We start from the raw sequence: 19,586 nt of genomic DNA, 5'->3' as shown, positions 1-19,586 counted from the left end.
CATATTGTTAAGGGGGGGGGGTGTAATGACGAGAAAGTTTGTGAATGTATCTGCCTGGGCTTTCCTGTATACCTCTGTATGTGGCTTTTCTGTAAACCTCTCCCTCTTAAACACAGGATGCAACACTTTCTTCTATGTCTACCTGAGCATTTGTTACCATTGACTTAATTGTTTGCTTACTCTCCCTTTTCCATATTTTTAGTGGGACTCTGATGAGAACTTATTTGAGAGTGATCATTTTCCCAACATATCCAGTTTTCTACACAGGTTACTATGTACTATATCACAGATAACATGATGGAAAATCAAGCAAGCTGACTGGCTCACCTTATCATCTTCAGCAGAATTTGATTCTGCTTTGGTCAGATGATTTCTCATTAGCAACTGTAGTTCCCAAAACTTCTATTTTTTTCCATGTTTTCCTAAACCAGGGTGTAATACTAACTGAGGAAGCACATAAGAAGTCTTAGAGTATCTTTTACAGATACCCCATGGCTTTTTGTGCCAGAGCCCAAGCAAGGCACATCCATTGTCACAACCAAAAAGAATTCTGGGTCCAATACACATCTGTAATAAAAAGAGCAACCAAGAGTAGGAAGGATTGGTACACAATTCAGAAATTGAAAGCTTCCCATGACTTTTGTTTAGCTTTCTTACATTTGTCTCTGTATTCTCTAAGAGTACAAGCTGACTTATTTGCATATCAGGAACTTTTGATATGCTTTCTTCTTGAAAGTTTATTTTTCACTTGGTTAGACTATAATAAATTTAGTTTAATCCTTTATCCAAGTGTGAGCAAACAAAGTTTGTACCTGAAAGTATCTTCAGGACTGGGGTAAGGTGGTACTGGTCCCGGTGTTGTGCCACCTTACCCCAGTCCCGAAGATACTTTTAGGTGCAAACTTTGTTTGCTCACACTTGGATAAAGGATTAAACTAAATTTATTATAGTCTAACCAAGTGAAAAATAAACTTTCAACATCTTTCTCTAAATCCAGAGTAATTTAATAAAAAAAGGTAGCACACCGTTTGGCAACTCCTATAGGTAGAGATGACCTTGCTAATGCTTCTGCCTGGTATCTCCACTCGGGCCTGGCTCCCACCGAAGGGACCTCAATAAAGGTCGAAACTAGTCTGGGTAGTGGCCCTTACCTTAATGCATAACATTATACATATCCGCAAGGAGATGTGTTTTGCATTATGGGAGAAACTGAGATAGGAGTGTTGTGAGCTTGCTCCACCTTTGCAACGAGTTGCCCGGTGTTGTATCATCTTACCCCAGTTCTGAAGATACTTTCAGGTGCAAACTTTGTTTGCTCACACTTGGATAAAGGATTAAACTAAATTTATTATGCTTTCTTCTTTTCCTTCACTGCCTCTTTAACTTCCTGTGTCCACCATGGAGTTCTGATTTTTCTATTCTTGCAGACAACCTCACGACATGCCTCTCTGGCTGAATCAATCAGGGTTTTATTGCCACTGAACCTCCAAAGTTTGGTTCCTGTTCTCAAACTTTCATTTTTTCTTGAATAATAATAATAATAATAATTATTATTATTCAGGCCTCCATAGAGTCGAAAGACTCATCGTGGGAGGTCCTTCGTAAGAACATAAAGTCTGTCAAGACTCATCGAGGGGAGATCTCCCCTAAGAAACACAAAGTCTATCATACCACTCCTTAAACTCGTTGACCGTTCTTGCTCTCACCACTCCATCAGGCAATGCATTCCACGGTTCAACCACCCTCCACGCAAAGAAACCACTCCTCACCCTCTTGCTCACGGTTTCCTTTCGTAACTTCCAGGGATGGCCTCTTGTCATCACTCCTTCCTGCTGTTCAACCAAGCGAAAGAACTCCCCAGTGTTAACCCTGTAACCACCTCTCAACAGTTTAAAAGTCTCAATCATATCACCTCTCCTTCTTCTATCCACCAAACTCTGCAGTCCACATTCTCTCAGCCGATCCTCATAACTATCCTTGTACAGTCCTGAAACCATCTTTGTCATCCGTCTTTGTATCCTTTCCGCAGTTACTTTATCCCCTTCAAATCCTGGAGACCAAATCTGAGAACAATAGTCCAAGTGTGGTCTGATCAGAGACTTATACAACGGAATGATAACCCTCTTATCTCTGCAGGTCAGTGTCCTTCTCATAATTGCAGCAATCCTCTGTGTTACCTTCACCACCTTTGCGATATGTCCCCTAAACTTCAGGTTTCTATCAGCCATCAACCCCAGATCTCTTGTCTCCTCTACTTCCTCCAGCATAACTCCTCCCATAGAGTATGCTGCATCCCATCGATGTTTCACAAACCTCAAGACCTTACATTTTGCTGCATTAAACTGACACCCCCATTCATTTGCCCATCTATCTAGCTTATTCAAATCCTCTTGCAGGGCTACCACATCTGCACTATTACTAATAATTCTTCCTAGCTTCACATCATCCACAAACAACTGAATATCCCCTTGCAATCCACTGGCAATGTCATTGATATAAAGGTTAAACAATATAGGTCCTAGTACTGAGCCCTGTGGGACCCCACTTGTAACCCTCTACTTCCTTGAAACTGCTCCACCATACACAACTCTCTGATACCTATCAGACAGCCAATCCTGAATCCAGTTGACCAATCTGACATCCAGACCCATGTGCTGCAACTTAAATATCAGCTTATTATGTGGCACCCTGTCAAATGCCTTTGCTAAGCCTAAGAAAATTGCAGTATATGCCTTTCACTCATCTAATGTTCTTGTAACTTTATTATAAAAGGCTAGCATATTGCTAAAACAAGAGCACCCTTTCACAAATCCATGTTGACTCTCACAGATAACATTACCCTCATCAGCCCAATGTTGTATACGGTCCCTCACTACTTTCTCCAAGATCTTAACAACTACTGATGACACACAGACTAGCCTATAATTAGACACTTCCAGTCTGTTACCACCCTTATGCAATGGCGCTATCTTATTCCATTCCCTGGGCACCTTTGCCGAAGCCAGACTTTCATTGAAAAGCCAGGTTAAAGGCACTGTCAGTTCCCTGGCACATTCTCTCAAAACTTGTGGTGAAATACCATCCAGTCCCAAAGTTTACTGATATCCAGAGTACTCAGTATCCGAAACACACTCTCCTCCTGTACCTCTAAACCTCGAAGCAGTCCTATCCCTCTAGCATTAAAACTGACTCTTCTAGGATGAAATACTCCAATAAAGTGTTCATTGAACAATTTCACTATGTCCTCTGCATCAGTCACTCTATTCCCATTTTTATCCCATAATATCATTCTTTCACAGTCATTTCTCCTCCTACTGGCCACATAGCTAAAAAAATTCCCTAGGATTTTCTTTGGATCTTAGGGCCGACCTCCTCTCATATTCCAGTTTCGCTTTCCGTACCACACTAGTCACTCCTCTGGCCTGTGTCTTATATTCTTCATGCATCGTCTCTTCACCTGTCTCCTTATATCTCTTCCATAGCTTTTTTTTCGCATGCAATTCCTGTTTAATATTGTTTGTCATCCACTTTACTCCAAATTGTGTCCTCTTCTTCACTCGTGGTGTACAACTTACCATTGCTGCTAACAAATATTCTTTCACAATTTCCCATGCACTAATGATATCCCGGCCTTCCAATTCCTCCCTCCATGAAACTTCCTGAAGTTGACGTCTAAGACTATTATAATCACCTGCTTTATAATTCCACATAAGTTCCCGTCTCTTTGATACTCCTGCATGTCTATTCATTTTCCAAGTCAAAACCATATGGTCACTCTCTCCAACTGGTGGGAGAGATGTCATCTCAGTTATTATCAACTCTTCTGATGCTATAACCAAATCCAAAACTCTTGAACCTCTTGTTCCCTCTATTACATGTTGCCTAAGACATTTGTCCCTCAAGAATTCTAGAAATTCCATTCTCCTATTGCTACATGCATCTTCCTCTCTCCAATTTATGCTACTGTGATTAAAATCCCCCATAACAATCATTCTTCTTGCACTTGCCAAACTTAGCTGTCTAAACATCTCTTGGTCCCCATCCTCTGTGCTCCTGGGTCTGTAGGAACACCCCACTAAATATCCTGTTCTGCCCACATCTACCTCACACCATATGCTTTCAAAATCCTTAGTATCACTGCCTTCCAAAGCCTCCACTCTTAGAGGACATAAGTCGTCACTTATCATAAGCAGTACCCCACCACCATGCTTTCCCCTCCTATCCTGATGAAAAATGCTATACCCAGCGACTTCTATTCCTGTTATTATATCCCCTTCTGTCAACCACTTCTCAGTGATCCCAATAATTTTTGGCCAGGCTGATGCTATCTGCGCCACCAATTCCTCTCCTTTATTCCGGATACTCCTGGCATTAGTATAAAACATATAAATGCCATTGTTTCTATACCCAGCATTATCCCTTCTAGACTCCACTGGGCTCAGTGTTACCTGACATTGTCTCCCTTCTCCCAAGTATCCATTCCCACAAGAGGCCACCCCTGCTGTCATCCTCCCTGGGACACACTGACTCGTTCAGAGCAGCAATCTCTCCAGATGCTTACGTCCTTCCTCATTCAAATGTAAGCGGTCTCTCGCATATAATTCCTCTCTTTCCTCAAACGCACTCCAAGCATCCACATATACCAGTCCTCTCTTGTCACACATTCTCACTATTATGCCATTCAATATCACCGCTCTTCTGATCAGTTCATCATTATCATAGCTAGGCAACACGCACACTATTTTTCCTCTCTCTGTCTTCTTCCGTACAGCCTCAAGCAAAAATCTCATATTTCTCACTGCCCGACTTACATTACCACTCAAATCATTTGTTCCTACCATCACAATCATCTCATCCACCCTTTCACCTCTCTTAATTGCTATAGCCACCCTTTCTATTGTTCCTCCTGGCAAACACTCCTCACTCATCCTATCTTGAACACCACGGATCATTGAGTCTCCATACATTATACCTCTTACCATTCTCTCTCTCTCCCCTATTGTTTCCATTCTCTCCTCTTCTTTCATTCCCATAGGTCTCTCTCATTCCCTCTCTTCTACTGCTATTCTCTCTTCTAGCATTCCCATACCTCTCTCTCCTACCGTTTCCATTGTCCCCTCTTCTAGCACTCACGTACATCTCTCTCATTCCCTCTCTCGTACTGTTTCCATTTTCTCCACTTCTAGTACTTCCATATCCCTCTCTCATTCCGTCTCTCCTACTGTTTCCATCCTCTCGTCTTCTAGCATTCCCATATCTCTCTCTCATTCCATCTCTCCTCTTCTGGCACTTTCATATCTGTCTCTCATTCCATCTCTCATACTGTTTCCATCCTCTCGTCTGCTAGCATTCCCATACCTCTCTCTCTCATTCCCTCTCTCCTATTGTTTCCATTCTCTCCTCTTCTAGCACCCATATACCTCTCACTCATTCCCTCTCTTGTTTCCTTTCTCACCTCTTCTAACACTCCCAAATTTCTTTCTCTCCTTCACTCTGATTCGGCTTGCATTTATCTCTTCCATTCTCATAATCTTATCTTTCATACTTCTGCTCTCAATCACAAGACATTCCACCTCCTCTTTCAGCTCATCTATCTCCCTCTGCAGGTCAGTCACTCTTAATCTAAATTCACTCTCCCAAACAAAACCATCTCCTAAACTTTCAAAGTCACTCATGCTTTCCACACTATCAACTATTATTTTCTCATTCATATATATATTTTTTTCATTCTCTCCTATCACGCTACTTGTCTTCCTACATTCATTCCCCATTCCTGGAGCAGCAAGTTCGGATATTGATAATTCGACACTTATTTCCTCCCACTGCCTGCATTTTGCACACATACGCTCTCCGCTCTCTTTAACAAGCCACATATCTAATTCTCGAGACGCATACATGCCGCAAGTACTGCATGCCACAAAGTCCCTTATATTTCTTATAATCGAGTTCTTAAATGGCGGAGGACTTGGCGATACGCCACTTACAACTGCAGTTGAATCCGCCATCATTCCTTACTGCCGAGTAGCATAATCATTAATTATTCAATTAATAAATTCCGTTAAATGAATAGAAAAAAAGTACAAACAATTACAAGCAAAACAAAACATTTAAGGTACACTAAATAAAATGAAATATAACTAAATACAGTAATGAAAACTTAGCTTCGTTTTGTCTTCCACCGTTATGCATTCGATTCCGACGGTAACCAAAATATATTATATTGCGACAGCAACTAACTTCCAAAAAACAACCACTGAAGTACATTCGTATTCAGAGAAACAATTTAGCACTCAAAAACGGGGAAAAAAATGGCTATTCACCAATTAAAAATCACTTTCTTCTGCACAGCTCAAATTCACCGCCACATGCTACGGCGACGTTAATGTTTGTGTATTTTAGTCTACAGTTCATATCTGAGAGCTGCTCAAATTTTATTTGCTTTAAAACTTTCTTAAATGTTCTTCATTTCAATATGAAATGCAATTTTATCCTGCTCTAGACTAAATTGTGATTACCTCCAATTTCAAATTCTCTGTACACTCTGGTGTCTTGCACCAGGGAAAAAACATCACTGTCTATCAACAATAACATAGTCAAAGAGTTTTATGTTGGAACATTGTATTAGTAATAAAAAGTTCATGTCCTGAGCAGAAATCCAATAGGTATTTGCTGTTATTATTAGCTTTGCTTTTCTCCAAATTTTCCCCAACTATTTTTGACTTGTATAAGTATACATATAAATTACAACAAACTGGTATGGATATTGGCTAGTAGAAGCTGAAAAATTGCTTAGAGTCCTAAAGTCATATTCATTGTAGGGTGTTAAGAGCATGATCTGAGATGCTTGCTTCACCAAAATTGTTAAATTTCATGTGTCGTTTGTGTTCTTTTTTTACAGAGAGGGATGGTACGTCCATTTTCCCCAATATAAGGTAAGTTAGAGGTGCAATTGATGCAATAAACTCTAGAGTGTGCCAATGGGAGAGAGGATCCTAAGAGGAGTTGAATATGTGTTTTAATTTTAAAGGAGGTTTAAAAGTGGCATTAAGATTATAATGGCATAGAATTCTATTAAATTTTTTCTGATAACTCTTTAATGTATGGGATAGCTATGGTTTTACTGTAATCTATATTATTTCTTGATGAAGTTTTATTAAGAACTTTATTAATAGTATTTTTGCTATAGCCATTATTTATAAATATATTGCTAATAATTTTTAATTCTTGTTTAAGAGTTTGTTCATTAGAGCAAATTGTTATAGCTCAGTTTTTGAAGGTTTTAATGACTCCAAGTTTTTGCAAAGGGTGGTGATTTGAATTAGAATGTATATATTGAGTGGTATATGTAAGCTTCTGGTAAACAGTGAAGGATAAACGTCAAGTGTTTATTTTGGTTTATATTAAACTAAAATTTTGCTCTAATGCAGTAGTTGTTTCCATAATTTTCATGATGTAGTTGTAGTTGGTGTGTAGCTGATTGAGTGGTGGAGATGGAGAGTTGTAGAGTAGGTGCCCTCCCTCAATAAGTCTTTGGGCTCATGGAAGTATCATGTAATAATAATAATAAGCAGAAGCATTGAAAATATCAACTACATTATGAATGGAGAACCTATAGAACAAGTAAAACATTTCAGCTACTTCTGCACAATTTTTAGTGAAGATGGTAAATTAAATATGGAGATAGACAACAGAATCAACAAAGCCAGTATGGTAGGAAGTCAACTGAATAAATTTATACGGAATAAGAGAGAAATTAGTCATCATCATCAAATTCCTGACATGTGCCCTAAAGGGTGTGTAATATCAGGATATGATAGTACCACATGAAAAACTTATATCATTACTCAGTGGCGCACCCAGAGGGGGGGGGGGGACAAGGGGCCCGGGCACCCCCCAAAGAAAAGGACAAAAACACTAGAAAAATTTCCAAAAATCTTTTCCTAATTAAAATTCATTTTTTTTATTTATGTTGTGTGCTACTTATGAATTAGCGATCACTGCAGATGCTCAGTTATAGGTCATATGCAATGTGTAGTGTGTATTCGCAAAACGTCTACTCAACTCAGCCCCCTCCCCCAAAGGTTAAATTCTGAGTGCTCGGCCCCCTCCAAGATTAAATCCTGAGTGTGCCATTGCCATTACTATCTTCCTATCTACACTTTTCCTCCAAATCAGTCTGTTACCTGTCAAGACTCCAACATTATCAGATCTTAGATATCTATCTTCTAAAGCACTTTTTACTGTATCAATCCACTTAAATCTTGGTCTTCCTCTAGGTCTTTTTCCTGCCAACCTAGCAGAGAACACTTGTTTTGCTAATCTTTCCTCTGCCATTCTGTTTAAGTGACCACACCATCTGAGATTAGCTCTGCTAATGCATTCCTGGATGCGGACAATGTCAAGTTCTTTCCTAATATCCTCATTTTTAATATGATATTGTGATTGATATCATCTGCTCATGCCCCTAATCTTTCTCAGAACTCTCATTTCTGCAGTCTCTAGTCTTTGGTCAAATGTTTTACTTCTGACCCAGCTCTCAGACCCATAAGTTAAAACTGGTTTGAACACTGTCTTGTATACAGCTAATTTAGTGTTCCGACTAATTTCTCTCTTATTCCATATGAATTTATTCATTTGACATCCTACCATACCAGCTTTGTTGATTCTGTTGTCTATTTCTATATTTAATTTACCATCCTCACTAAAAATCGTGCCTAAGTAGCTGAGTGATTTTTTATACCTCTATACTTGAGCATTTCTGGTCGAATATCATCTACTCCCTGCTGCCTTGCCACATTTCAGACCTTTGATGGCCTTTTCTACTTCAAGTATGGATATGTATTCCTGACTGCATGCCTGTTGAGTGTTTTATCACTGCTTATTTCATTTAGCAATTTTTCGAAGTAATTACTTCATACTTCAAGGATGTCTTTTTCTCAGTTTTCATGTCACATTTATTATCTGTAATTCCTTTTACAGCACTCCTTCCATTTCTAAGCTTCTTCAACAACCTCCAGAATATCTTGCCACCTACTTGATATTTATTTTCTATGTTCTTACCAAAGTCTTCCCATGACTTTGTTCTTATCATGTTCTTCCCATGTTTAGCTAGTTTTACACGGTGTCTAGCTTTCATACATTTGTCTCTGTTTTTCTCTAAGATCAGAAGCTGACTTATTTGATAGGAACTTTTGATATGCTTTCTTTTCCTTCACTGCCTCTGTGTACACCATGGAGTTCTGATTTTTCTATTCTTGCAGATATCCTCACCATATGCCTCTCTGGCTGAATCAATCAATGTTTTCTTCAGGGCTTGCCACTGAATCTCCAAGGTTTTGTTCCTGTTCTCAAACTCTTTCATTTTTTTCTTGAATAATGTTTGTGTATTTTAGTCTAGTGCACACATCTGAGAGCTGCTCAAGTTTTATTTGCTTTAAAACTTCCTTATATGTTCTTCATTTCAATGTCAATTTGTGCACATTTTTATGTTGGAACGTTGTGTTAGTGATATAACTAGTCCATTTCCTGAGCATAAATCCAACAGTTATTTGCCATTATTATTAGCTTTGCTCTTTACTCCAAATTTTACCAAAATATTTTTGTATGTCTGACAATTACTTCCTGCTCTGCTATTTAGATCCCCAACAGGGACCAACTTTTCCTTTTTCATTGTGTCAGTTGCTTTCTCCAAAGCAACTGACACAATTTGCTTTCTCCAAAGCCTCAAAAAATTCCTCCACTTCTACCTTACTAGAACCTTCTGTGGTACCATAGGCACAAATAAGGTCCAGTTCCTCATTCTGAAATTTGTCAACATCACTCTACTTGATATTGCCTGCCATTCAAGAAGATTATCCTCATATTTAGTGTTGAATACTATGGTTACTCCTTTTTTTTTTTCCTTGATTGTCATTGCCTGAATTGGTATTTATTACTCAGAAAGATCAATTAGTGAAAACACTAAATTAGCTGTATACAAGACAATGTTCAAGCCAATTTTAACTTATGGATCTGAGAGCTGGGCTAGAAATAAAGCACTTGACCAAAGACTAGAGACCACAGATATGAGTCCTGAGAAAGATTAGGTACATGAACAGATGGCATCAGTGGCAATATCATATTAAAAACGAGGATGTTAGGAAAGAACTTGACATTGTCATCATCCAGGAATGCATTAGCAGAGCTAATCTCAGGTGGTATTGTCACTTAAACAGAATGAGCAAGGAAAGATTAACAAAACAAGTGTTTTCTGCCAGGTTAGGAGGAAAATGACCCAGTGGATGACCAAGATATAGGTGGATTGATACAGTAAAAAGTGCCTTAGAATACGAAATATAAGCTCTGATAATGGAGTCTTGACAGATAACAGATTGATTTGGAGGAAAATTGTAGATATGAAGTTAGTAATGATGTAAGTTCCTCATGTAGTATTATCATAATATCCTGTACACTCCTCAAGGGTACAATTCTGGAATTTGATGTTGATGGATTTTTTAGAATGAAGAAGTGGTAGAGAATTTAGAGCTGGCTGACCAAGATGGTGTCAGGTCTGTAGACTTCTTCCTATGAAGACAGACTAAGGATTTGTGTGTTACATAAATTGATTGATAGGGAGAAGTGAAGTGATATGATAGAAACACATAAGTTGAGAAAGGAGTTTTATAGAATAGATGTATGAAAAATTTTTCAATATACAGTTTGGAGGGGGAAAGATCAAGGCACAGAGTTGAGAAAATATGTGGTTAGCAAGGATGTAAGACAGCATTTCTTTATTTGGACAGTGGTGAATGAATGAGAGAGTTTACTATAAATTAGTTGTGAGTACACTCACGGTGAACATATTCAAGGAGAGATGAAACAGGCTTTGTATCAATAACAGTTAGTGCAGGTTTTCATTAATGAGTATTGGAAATGACTAAGTAGCACCATAGAGATGTCCAGTTAATAGTAACATCATTTATGTTTTTGTGCAGTTTTTAACCAATGTTTGAGCATTTTCAATGTTTAAACACTGCAAACAAACAAAAAAAAATAAATAAAATGTAACTTTAGCTATACAGAGAAGTGCAGAAAATCACCACTGCTACAATATGCAAAAGGTTTTAACAAAGCAACCTACTGCATGAAGTGGACAGAATGATGCAAAAAACATATAAATGTGAATGACGTTACTTTGAAAAAGAAACAATGCTCAAGTTTCAGGATATTCCAGACACCATATAATGTGAGCAATCTGACTTATTAAAAGCCCTTGTGGATGGCATTTTATCATATAAAAAAAAAATAAATAAAAAGTAGTACTTGGTTAATGAGTGGATGGTGTCTGTGCTATCCAAACTACAGGCCATAGCTTCAAATCCCACTGTGGCATGATATGTTTGTGAATGCCTTTATAAAGCAGATGATTTTCAATTATCAATGATGAGAAAACTATTAGTGGTAGTCGTCTGTGATTACTAGATGCTTGAAGAAGTTTCATGTTTGGCCTCTAGTGCAGGACTTTTGAATTATCTCATTCTCACCGACCCCACACATCCTACTCACAATACTAAAATATTAAAATATGCTGTACCTTTTCAATCTTCTTGAGTTGGATTAGAATGTGTATGTGTGTGTGTGTGTGCAAGGGAGAGAGAAAGAAACTATACAAATACTTTCATTCATAACAAATTAATTTTGTGAAAGCAAATGAATGGTAAAAGACAAGTATAATCATATTATAATTCATCAGAAAATGGAAGTATGTTTAAAAAATCTCTTAAATCTAAAAAAAAAAAATGCCTCAGTTAATCAATCTCCATAAGAGCTACTTTAATATCTTGCTCTCTAAATTTTTTAACAATGATTACTTAAGAAACAGAAATATTTTAAAGCTTCAAGGAAGTTTGTTTCAACTTAAATACAATGTCTGTGCAAAATTATTTAGTCCTAGTAAGGATAATATACTTTCAATATGTTTTAAAACCTTCCATTGATATTCCACAAGCTGCTTATGAGTAGTCTTAAAAATAGCACATCTGGCAGCACTCAGGTATAACTATTATCATCCTCATAGGCAAATGGCCAAAAAAAAAGCAAGGGATTCTATATCTAGATGCAATACATATCCTATTTTTGTTCACACTTTCCCCACCTAGAATTTAGTACAACTATTATACATAATTTTAAGAATTTCTTACAAATAATAATAATATAGCTATATTATTATTTCTATTACATGATTTATAGAACTGGAAAACTAATTTCCCACAATGTTATATATCAAAAAGTATAGCAGAACTATATAATTAAAAAAAAAAAAAACTATTTAGTTCAACTCAAAATACTTACATGACAACACAGTTGAAAATATTCATATAGTGATTTAAGGTAATGTATCAATATGAAAGTAATAACAGCCAAATATACCATAGTGGTATTTAAAAGTGTGATATATTATCATGAATGAAGTCTAGGGTAGATTACAGAAATTTTATTTTATTTTTATTTTTTTTTCAACCAAACATCATGCCATACCATTCTAGAAATGCAAAAGGTTGGCAGAGTGTAAGGATGAATGAAAAAAAAAGAGGAGGGAAGAGGAATTAGGGCATTTAAGAAATGTGATAGTAGACCAGAATATTTCAAACATGAGGACAATGTCATCAAAGTTAAAAAAAAAAAAAAAAAAAAAAAAAAAAAAAAAAAAAAAAACCTGAAATTACTAATGATAAGAAAGGAAACAGAGTGAAAGAACTCAAAAAGGCCAAGGTTGATGAAGATGAAAAGTGAAATAAAGCAGGTGAAGGATGAAAGTGAAATTAAAAGGAGATTAACTGATGTCAACAACAGGCAAGAAATTCTATGATGAAACAAGTTCAAAGGATGAGTGTATAGCATTATACGGAAATTGATTATTAGAGGAATGATGCAAAACTGGGTGCAAGTGTAACAGTGAAACAAATTACTACTATTCTACATGGAAAGAATGAATGGACAGAGTTATTGGCAGTTGTGGAACACAAATACTTTGATTGTGTATGTTTTGCTTGTGGGGGGATGACAATATATTCTTTGAGGAGATTGTTGTTAGAGGGAATGAATAGTATTGTGGTTGGAAAAGCAGTTACCATATTGGCCAGGTATGATTATTAATAATGAGTGTGGAAGTTAATGAATAGCAAGCTGATTTTGTAAGAAGCAGAGGGTGTGCAGTTGGTGAATATATGAAATGAACTTGAAGGGAAATTGAAAGTTAATTTAAAGTAAATGGATCTACATTTTAATGGTTTAGTAAAGAACATACAGAACAGATTCTACATACTGCGATTGCACACAATCAAGATAAAGTGAGTATAGCTAAGGATCAGACAAAAATTTGAGAAACAGGTTGTGGAAGGAAAATGGGAGATGGATACAGGAGTGAGGTTATTAGGACAGAGAGATGGAATGCAGAAGGGTGAGGATAAGATTGAAAAACAGAGTAAGGAACAGGGAAGAGAGGTGGGGGTACTATAGCAGGTAGAGTTAGCCTTTGAGCTCTTTGTAACAGACTTATAGATAGCACAGCAGGTCAAATTCTTAGTATTCTGGTGGTTTTAAACCACTTGGAAGGCAAGGCAGTGTGTGTGAAAGATAATAGCACCTAGAATTCAGTGGCTGGGATTGGTTATTGTGTCAAGTAATCCAATTAAACATTGTCATGAGTTGCTGTTTTTTTTTTGTTTTTTTTTCCTGAGTTTCATCTATTTTCTATGCATGAACTGTGAACTGACATGATAGGCATGTTTTTATATATAAATAGACAAGTTTTTTAAATATATAATTTTCTATAAATTTATAACTTTTTTGCCCACATTTACAATGGGAAACAGTGTTGAAAATCCACGGAATGTCCTATTCTCTGCTAGAGCTTTGCATATTGTATGATTGTAGTTGAAGGAGGTAAGCCTTGTCCTCTTCCAAATTTACTATTATATTTATACCTTTGAGTAGTTTAAATATACCAAATAAATATAGCAATCTTCTTCATTATTGATTTCTAATACATTTTAAAACAAACACATTGTCCCCACTCTATGCAGATTTGGTTACAATTAATTGATAAAATATTCCAAGTTATCCTATAATTAATTATATTGGATCAATTAAGATGAGCACTGATGTGCTATGCACTCTTAAACTTTCATTCATTGATAAAAATGCAATCATATGGTCAAATCGATGTGAATTTTGTAGCGCAGGTTGCATAAGCCATACAACAGCACACCCCAACTGAAATGAGCATGCGACGCCACTGGTGTGGGCAGGTTTTTTATGGCCTAAACACTGGCAGTGATCACACATAGATGGAAAATTGCTATAAAAAGATTAAAAGGAAGAAAGTTTTATCCAAAGATACAAGGCTGAACTAAGCCCCATTTGTACTGTTGTTTGATAAAAGTTCAAATGTATTGCAATTCACTGTAGGATTTCATGTTTAAATCAAAGATTGTTGTTATATTTCTTTTAATTAATATACTTTTATACTCTTAAAATTAATATAATTTTATATGGCATTCTCTGAGTGTTTGGTTATTATTATATTTTTTATCTTTGAATTAATTTGCCATTAAGAGTAGTTTATGAATATGTCTTTACTCATAAACTGTTTTTTTTTTTGAGTATTTTCTTCATTTTTCAGATTTCTTTATTATAAATGCATGTGGTTCAAGAATGCTTTTATTGTTTTCACTAGGTAATCATGTTTATTCTTCAGAATTGTAAAGAAATGAAATGTTTGAAATTTCCTTTGCTTAGTAGGAAACCATGGCTCAATAAAAAGGCAGCAAGATATGTCTGGTCTTCCCCAAGACTGTGGTGTGCTAATAAGACCAATTTCAGAACTGAACAAGAATCTTTACATGGAATTCCTTATTCTAAACTTTCTGTTGGTATTCCTAAAGAGATTTGGCAGAATGAATGTAGAGTGGCACTTTCTCCTGCAGCAGCTTCTGTTTTATCCAAGAAAGGGTTTTCCATTAATGTAGAAGAAAATGCTGGTCAGAAAGCACAGTTTGCTAATGCTGCATATGAAGAAGCTGGGGCAAAGATCACAAACTTGAAAACAACTTTTGATTCTGATATAGTGCTCAAAGTTCGTGGACCACTTAGGACTGAAATTCCAAATTTTAGGAAAGGAAGTACTTTGATTAGTTTTTTGTATCCTACACAGAACAAAGATTTAATCGATTTGCTTGCACAGTTGGAAATGACAGTTTTTGCAATGGATGCAGTACCTAGAATCAGTAGAGCTCAAGTATTTGATGCATTAAGTTCCATGGCAAATATAGCTGGTTACAAGGCTGTTATAGAAGCAGCAAATAACTTTGGTAGATTTTTTACTGGTAAGTAATTTTTATAATATGGTTTCTATTCAAAGTTTGAAATTGATTTTCAGGTCTTTTTTTGGTTAGTTAAAATGAAACAGTTTAATTGTAAACGTATTTTTTATATTAATTAAAATATACAAGATGTTATAACAATCTGTAAATAGAATGTATTGAGATGGAAAAAATTTGTTGTTGGATTTCATTGGCATCTTCAGAAATTGAGCACCTCCATGTGCAGTTGGAAAAACGACCATGCGATGGGGAAAAAAATTGTTGTTGTTGGAGTTAATTGTGTGTTGAAATCTTAAAATATATATGAAAGAAATTTGTTCCTACAAATTTCAGTAAAAGGATGAAAATGAAGAGGAAGACAAGTTAGTTTCACAAGTTTGTGTTTTAACTTTGAATATACATAGCAAGTCAAAAATGATGTGAGCAATTTTTAAATTAAAAAAAAGTCATAATTAGCACAGAAAGATGCAGCATGCATAATTTGAAATAGGAACTCACAAATTCATGTATATAGGCACAAGAATTAGTTTCTGATAGTTGCTGCTAGACCAAATGATGTCATCTTTCACTGTACTAAATTGGAACAAGTGGACTAGGCTGTGCTTTTTTGTGTCTTGTAGGTTCATTCCACAAATTCTGTTATCTCTGTTTAGCAAATATTTAGAAGGAAGTATGTGAAGAATCCTCCAGCAGCAAATTCCATTCCTTAAGTAGTATCACAAATTTCTAGACTGGTTGTATCTGTAAAGGGACGATAGTAATCCTCGTGTTTAGGCTTATACGTTTATTCTCTTGCATCATATAGTTTCAGGAAATGGATGTAGACTAGATAACTAAAAATTTTTAATTGTTACTTCCTATATTTTGCCAAAGTTAAATTGGCATTTTCAGGGATTCAGTACCTCTGTAGTGCATTTGGAAGAATGATGGTACGTTGCGCCCTTTGATTGGAAAAAGCCTAAGTTCGATTTTCATCATGACGAGAGGAATCTACATGGTTTTTTTTTTTTTTTTTTTCAATTGAAGGTGAGTTAGCTGATCTGCTATGGAGGTAGCAGGGTTTTTTCTCCCAGAAACTCTGGTTTTTCATCCCGCATACAGACAAATTGGCCTTAAGAACACACGCAATTTACAGACAAAAATTACTAATGATGATGATGGTGGTGGTGAGCAGTGGATGGCATTGTTGTAGATGATGATAGTAGTGGCAGTTCTCTGTAGTTGGTGGATTAAGTGGGTGGCGGAGATGGAGAGTTGTGTAGTAGGTGTCCTCCCTCGATGAGTCTGGATTCCTTGGATTTGTCATGTAATAATAATACTCTGGTATCGAACACATGCACGCAGGCACACTTCAGTAACAAAGATGGAACAGGAGAGATACCGGATGACCTAAAGTTCTATAATTATGCCTATTGACTTTGGTTGGGTGTTCTTGGCTGTTGGGCTGACTTTCTGCAAATGAGTTTCCCATATGAGATGCAGTTTGATAGAACTATTTTTGGCCAATGGCTACACCTCCCACCAAATAAAAAGAATTTTAACACCACATACTTCCCCCTTCCATATATAGATTATAGCAAATCCATCACCATCCTTTATATTCATGGCATCTCAGAAAAGGTGAAAAAGATTTTAAAAAAGCACAATCTTTTGACCACTTATAAACCACACAGAAAGCTAACAACCCTTATCTTTCCCCCCCCCCCCCCCCCAAAGACCCACTACAACCACTAGACTTACTTGGAGGTAAGTTCAGTGGTTGTAGGATTAACAGAACTTAGATATCTGGCACAGGATCTGTTAGAAAAAAGCCTCCTTTCTCCACTGAAGCAAATTTAAATTTGAGAGGCTTTTCCTCAAATGTGCTACAGCTGTTACCAATGCTTTCAACCTAAACAAATATGGTTGTATCAAACTGCCTCTCATATGGGAAATCCTCATCTACAGACAGTCACTCCAACAGCCAAGGACGCCCAACCAAAGCCAATATTATTATTATTTGTCACCTCCAGGGAGTCCACAGACTCATCGAGGGAGGGCATCCACTCTACAACTCTGTCTCCACCACTCACAATCCACCAACTGACTGCAACTACACCAACACCATCTATTGTCAACAACCACCACCACTAGTATTTCCACAGACAATCACAAACATCCATGCTCACGGCGGGATTTGAACCTGCAACCTTTTGGCTGGGGAGCGGATACGCTAACCACTCGGCCATCCAGGCTGGCACAGTAGGTGGCTTAATTATAGGACTTAGATTAGTGTTTCTTTCTCAAACTTCAGACATCCACATACTCCTTCTTAAATTTTCATTATTATCAAGTACCTCCTTATCAAAATAATAATAATATATAAATAAATAAAATTTATTTCGTTGTAAATGTCTATTTTATTTGAATTTAGATGTACATGTAAACAAAAAATATGGTTTATTTTTAATAGAACAAACTATAACGATATTATAAATTTTTAGTTACTTGAAATAATTTATCATGAATGAGAGGGGTGAAATTGCTTATGGTGAGAAAAATTTCAGCAAAATTTGGCACTATAGTTGTTAATTTCAATCTCAGGTGCGGTTTGACATCTATAATGCGATTCCTCTTCTTCATCTTAATATCTACAAGGGCCGAAAATCCAACTTTGTACGGATATGAACTTGGAAATAGAAAAATGAACTTTAGAGCTTTATCTGTTAATTCAGGAAAATCATTCTGTATTTGTAGCCAAAATGATGATAATGTATTCTCGCTGTATTTATTTTTTAGGAAACCATCAGAAGCTAGTTCTAAAAGTTGTAAAAGTTGTGGTTAAAAAAGATAATAGATAAAATAAAATTTTGTTATTTTTTTACAAAAATATCTAAGTAAGATTAATAATTAATTACATTACCCAATCAGAATTTTCTTATTAATGACATCTTATACCTTACTTTTAGTCTTGATACTTTATATTATTGTAATCACCTATTGGGTTGAATTTAGAATTCAGTTAGTCCTTTATTATTATTATTATTATTTAGGTAACTTCCATGGAGTCAACAGACTCATCATGGTAGGCCCATTCAACCAGCAACATGTCTATGATAATATATATATATATATATATCTCCAGAAATGAAGATCAGTATAACCTATAGTGAGATACTTTAGGCAGTCTGAGGATGTGTATTATTGTCAGAGTTATATATGTGTGTTGTTCAAAACTTTCAAGATTTTTAGCCCTTCATTTTAGTTTAGATTTCATTGTTTTCCGAATGTTTCATCTTTAAATTTTTGTTCATACCATGTTGTGTGGTGTAAAAGTTGAGCACATTTCCATTCGGTTCTGTGGAAGGCTTTCAGTAGGAAATAAGAAAGGTCTGTTTTTCTGTGTTGGATTAGGTGGATTTTTTTTTCCTGATGTCAGCTATGTGTTTAGTTTCACCAGTGTACTGCAGGTTATACATATATTTAATTTGGTGTATGCCTGAATGTGAGAGGAGGGTCTTTAGATGTGCTGAATAAAAGTTTTGTAGGAGGTTTAAAGGTAGTTTTTATGTTGTATTTCTTTAGATTTTTTCTGAAAGACCTTTAATATTCAGGATAGATATGGCTTTACTGAAATCATCTTGTACACTCAGCTGGTTCTTTGGCTTTTTTCCCCTTGGATAATGATGCCAAGTTCTTGGCCTCTTGTTTTTTCTTCTATTTTTGAACTGATAATCTCAATAAATGTTCATCTTCCATTCCCAACTTTCAAAATTTTCTCTTCCATTCCTCCTCCCTTCCCTCCTAAAAGAGATCAGAAGAATCTCCAGACTAAATATCAAAAAATTTCTTATTCCTGGCTATTTCTCTTGTTCTTCCACCAGTTCACTGATAATAAAACTGAATCACCATTGTATTTCTTGGGGAGTGGGGAGACTTCTAATTTTACTTTCATACATCTAAAACTCCAGACTTGATTTTTTTTTCCCCTTGGAATAGCTTTAAATTTCAATCTTTCTTGGAAGAATCATGTTATAAATATTGCCTCTTCAGCATTAAAAAAAAATCAGTTTTTAAAGTTAATTGTTAACTAAAGGAATTCACAAACACTCATCCAGCTCTTTGAATACGTTTCTCATTTGGCAGTGTACTTCTAAGAGCTTAAATAAATTACATATGACAAATTATACTTGTTTAATTCTTTATCCAAGTATAAACAAACAAATTTGGTTTAATCCTTTATCC

General features: G+C 36.1%; 1 protein-coding gene across 1 annotated transcript in view; it reads left to right on the top strand.

Annotated features, from left to right (window-relative positions):
• LOC150107468 (NAD(P) transhydrogenase, mitochondrial-like) overlaps positions 1-19,586 on the top strand; it is a 326,339-nt gene that overhangs the window by 60,138 nt on the left and 246,615 nt on the right. Inside the window, exon 2 of the mRNA XM_090391890.1 lies at positions 14,717-15,365. Coding sequence (XP_090248016.1) covers positions 14,723-15,365 — 643 coding nt within the window. The 5' untranslated portion in view covers positions 14,717-14,722. The remainder of the gene's footprint in view (positions 1-14,716; positions 15,366-19,586) is intronic.

The sequence above is a fragment of the Typopeltis vanoorti genome, chromosome 4 (genome assembly GCF_054136105.1).
Source record: "Typopeltis vanoorti isolate ZY-2024b chromosome 4, IOZ_Tvanoo_1.0, whole genome shotgun sequence".
In the NCBI taxonomy this organism is placed as follows: domain Eukaryota; kingdom Metazoa; phylum Arthropoda; class Arachnida; order Uropygi; family Thelyphonidae; genus Typopeltis; species Typopeltis vanoorti.
This window is presented reverse-complemented; position numbering and strand designations above follow the sequence as displayed.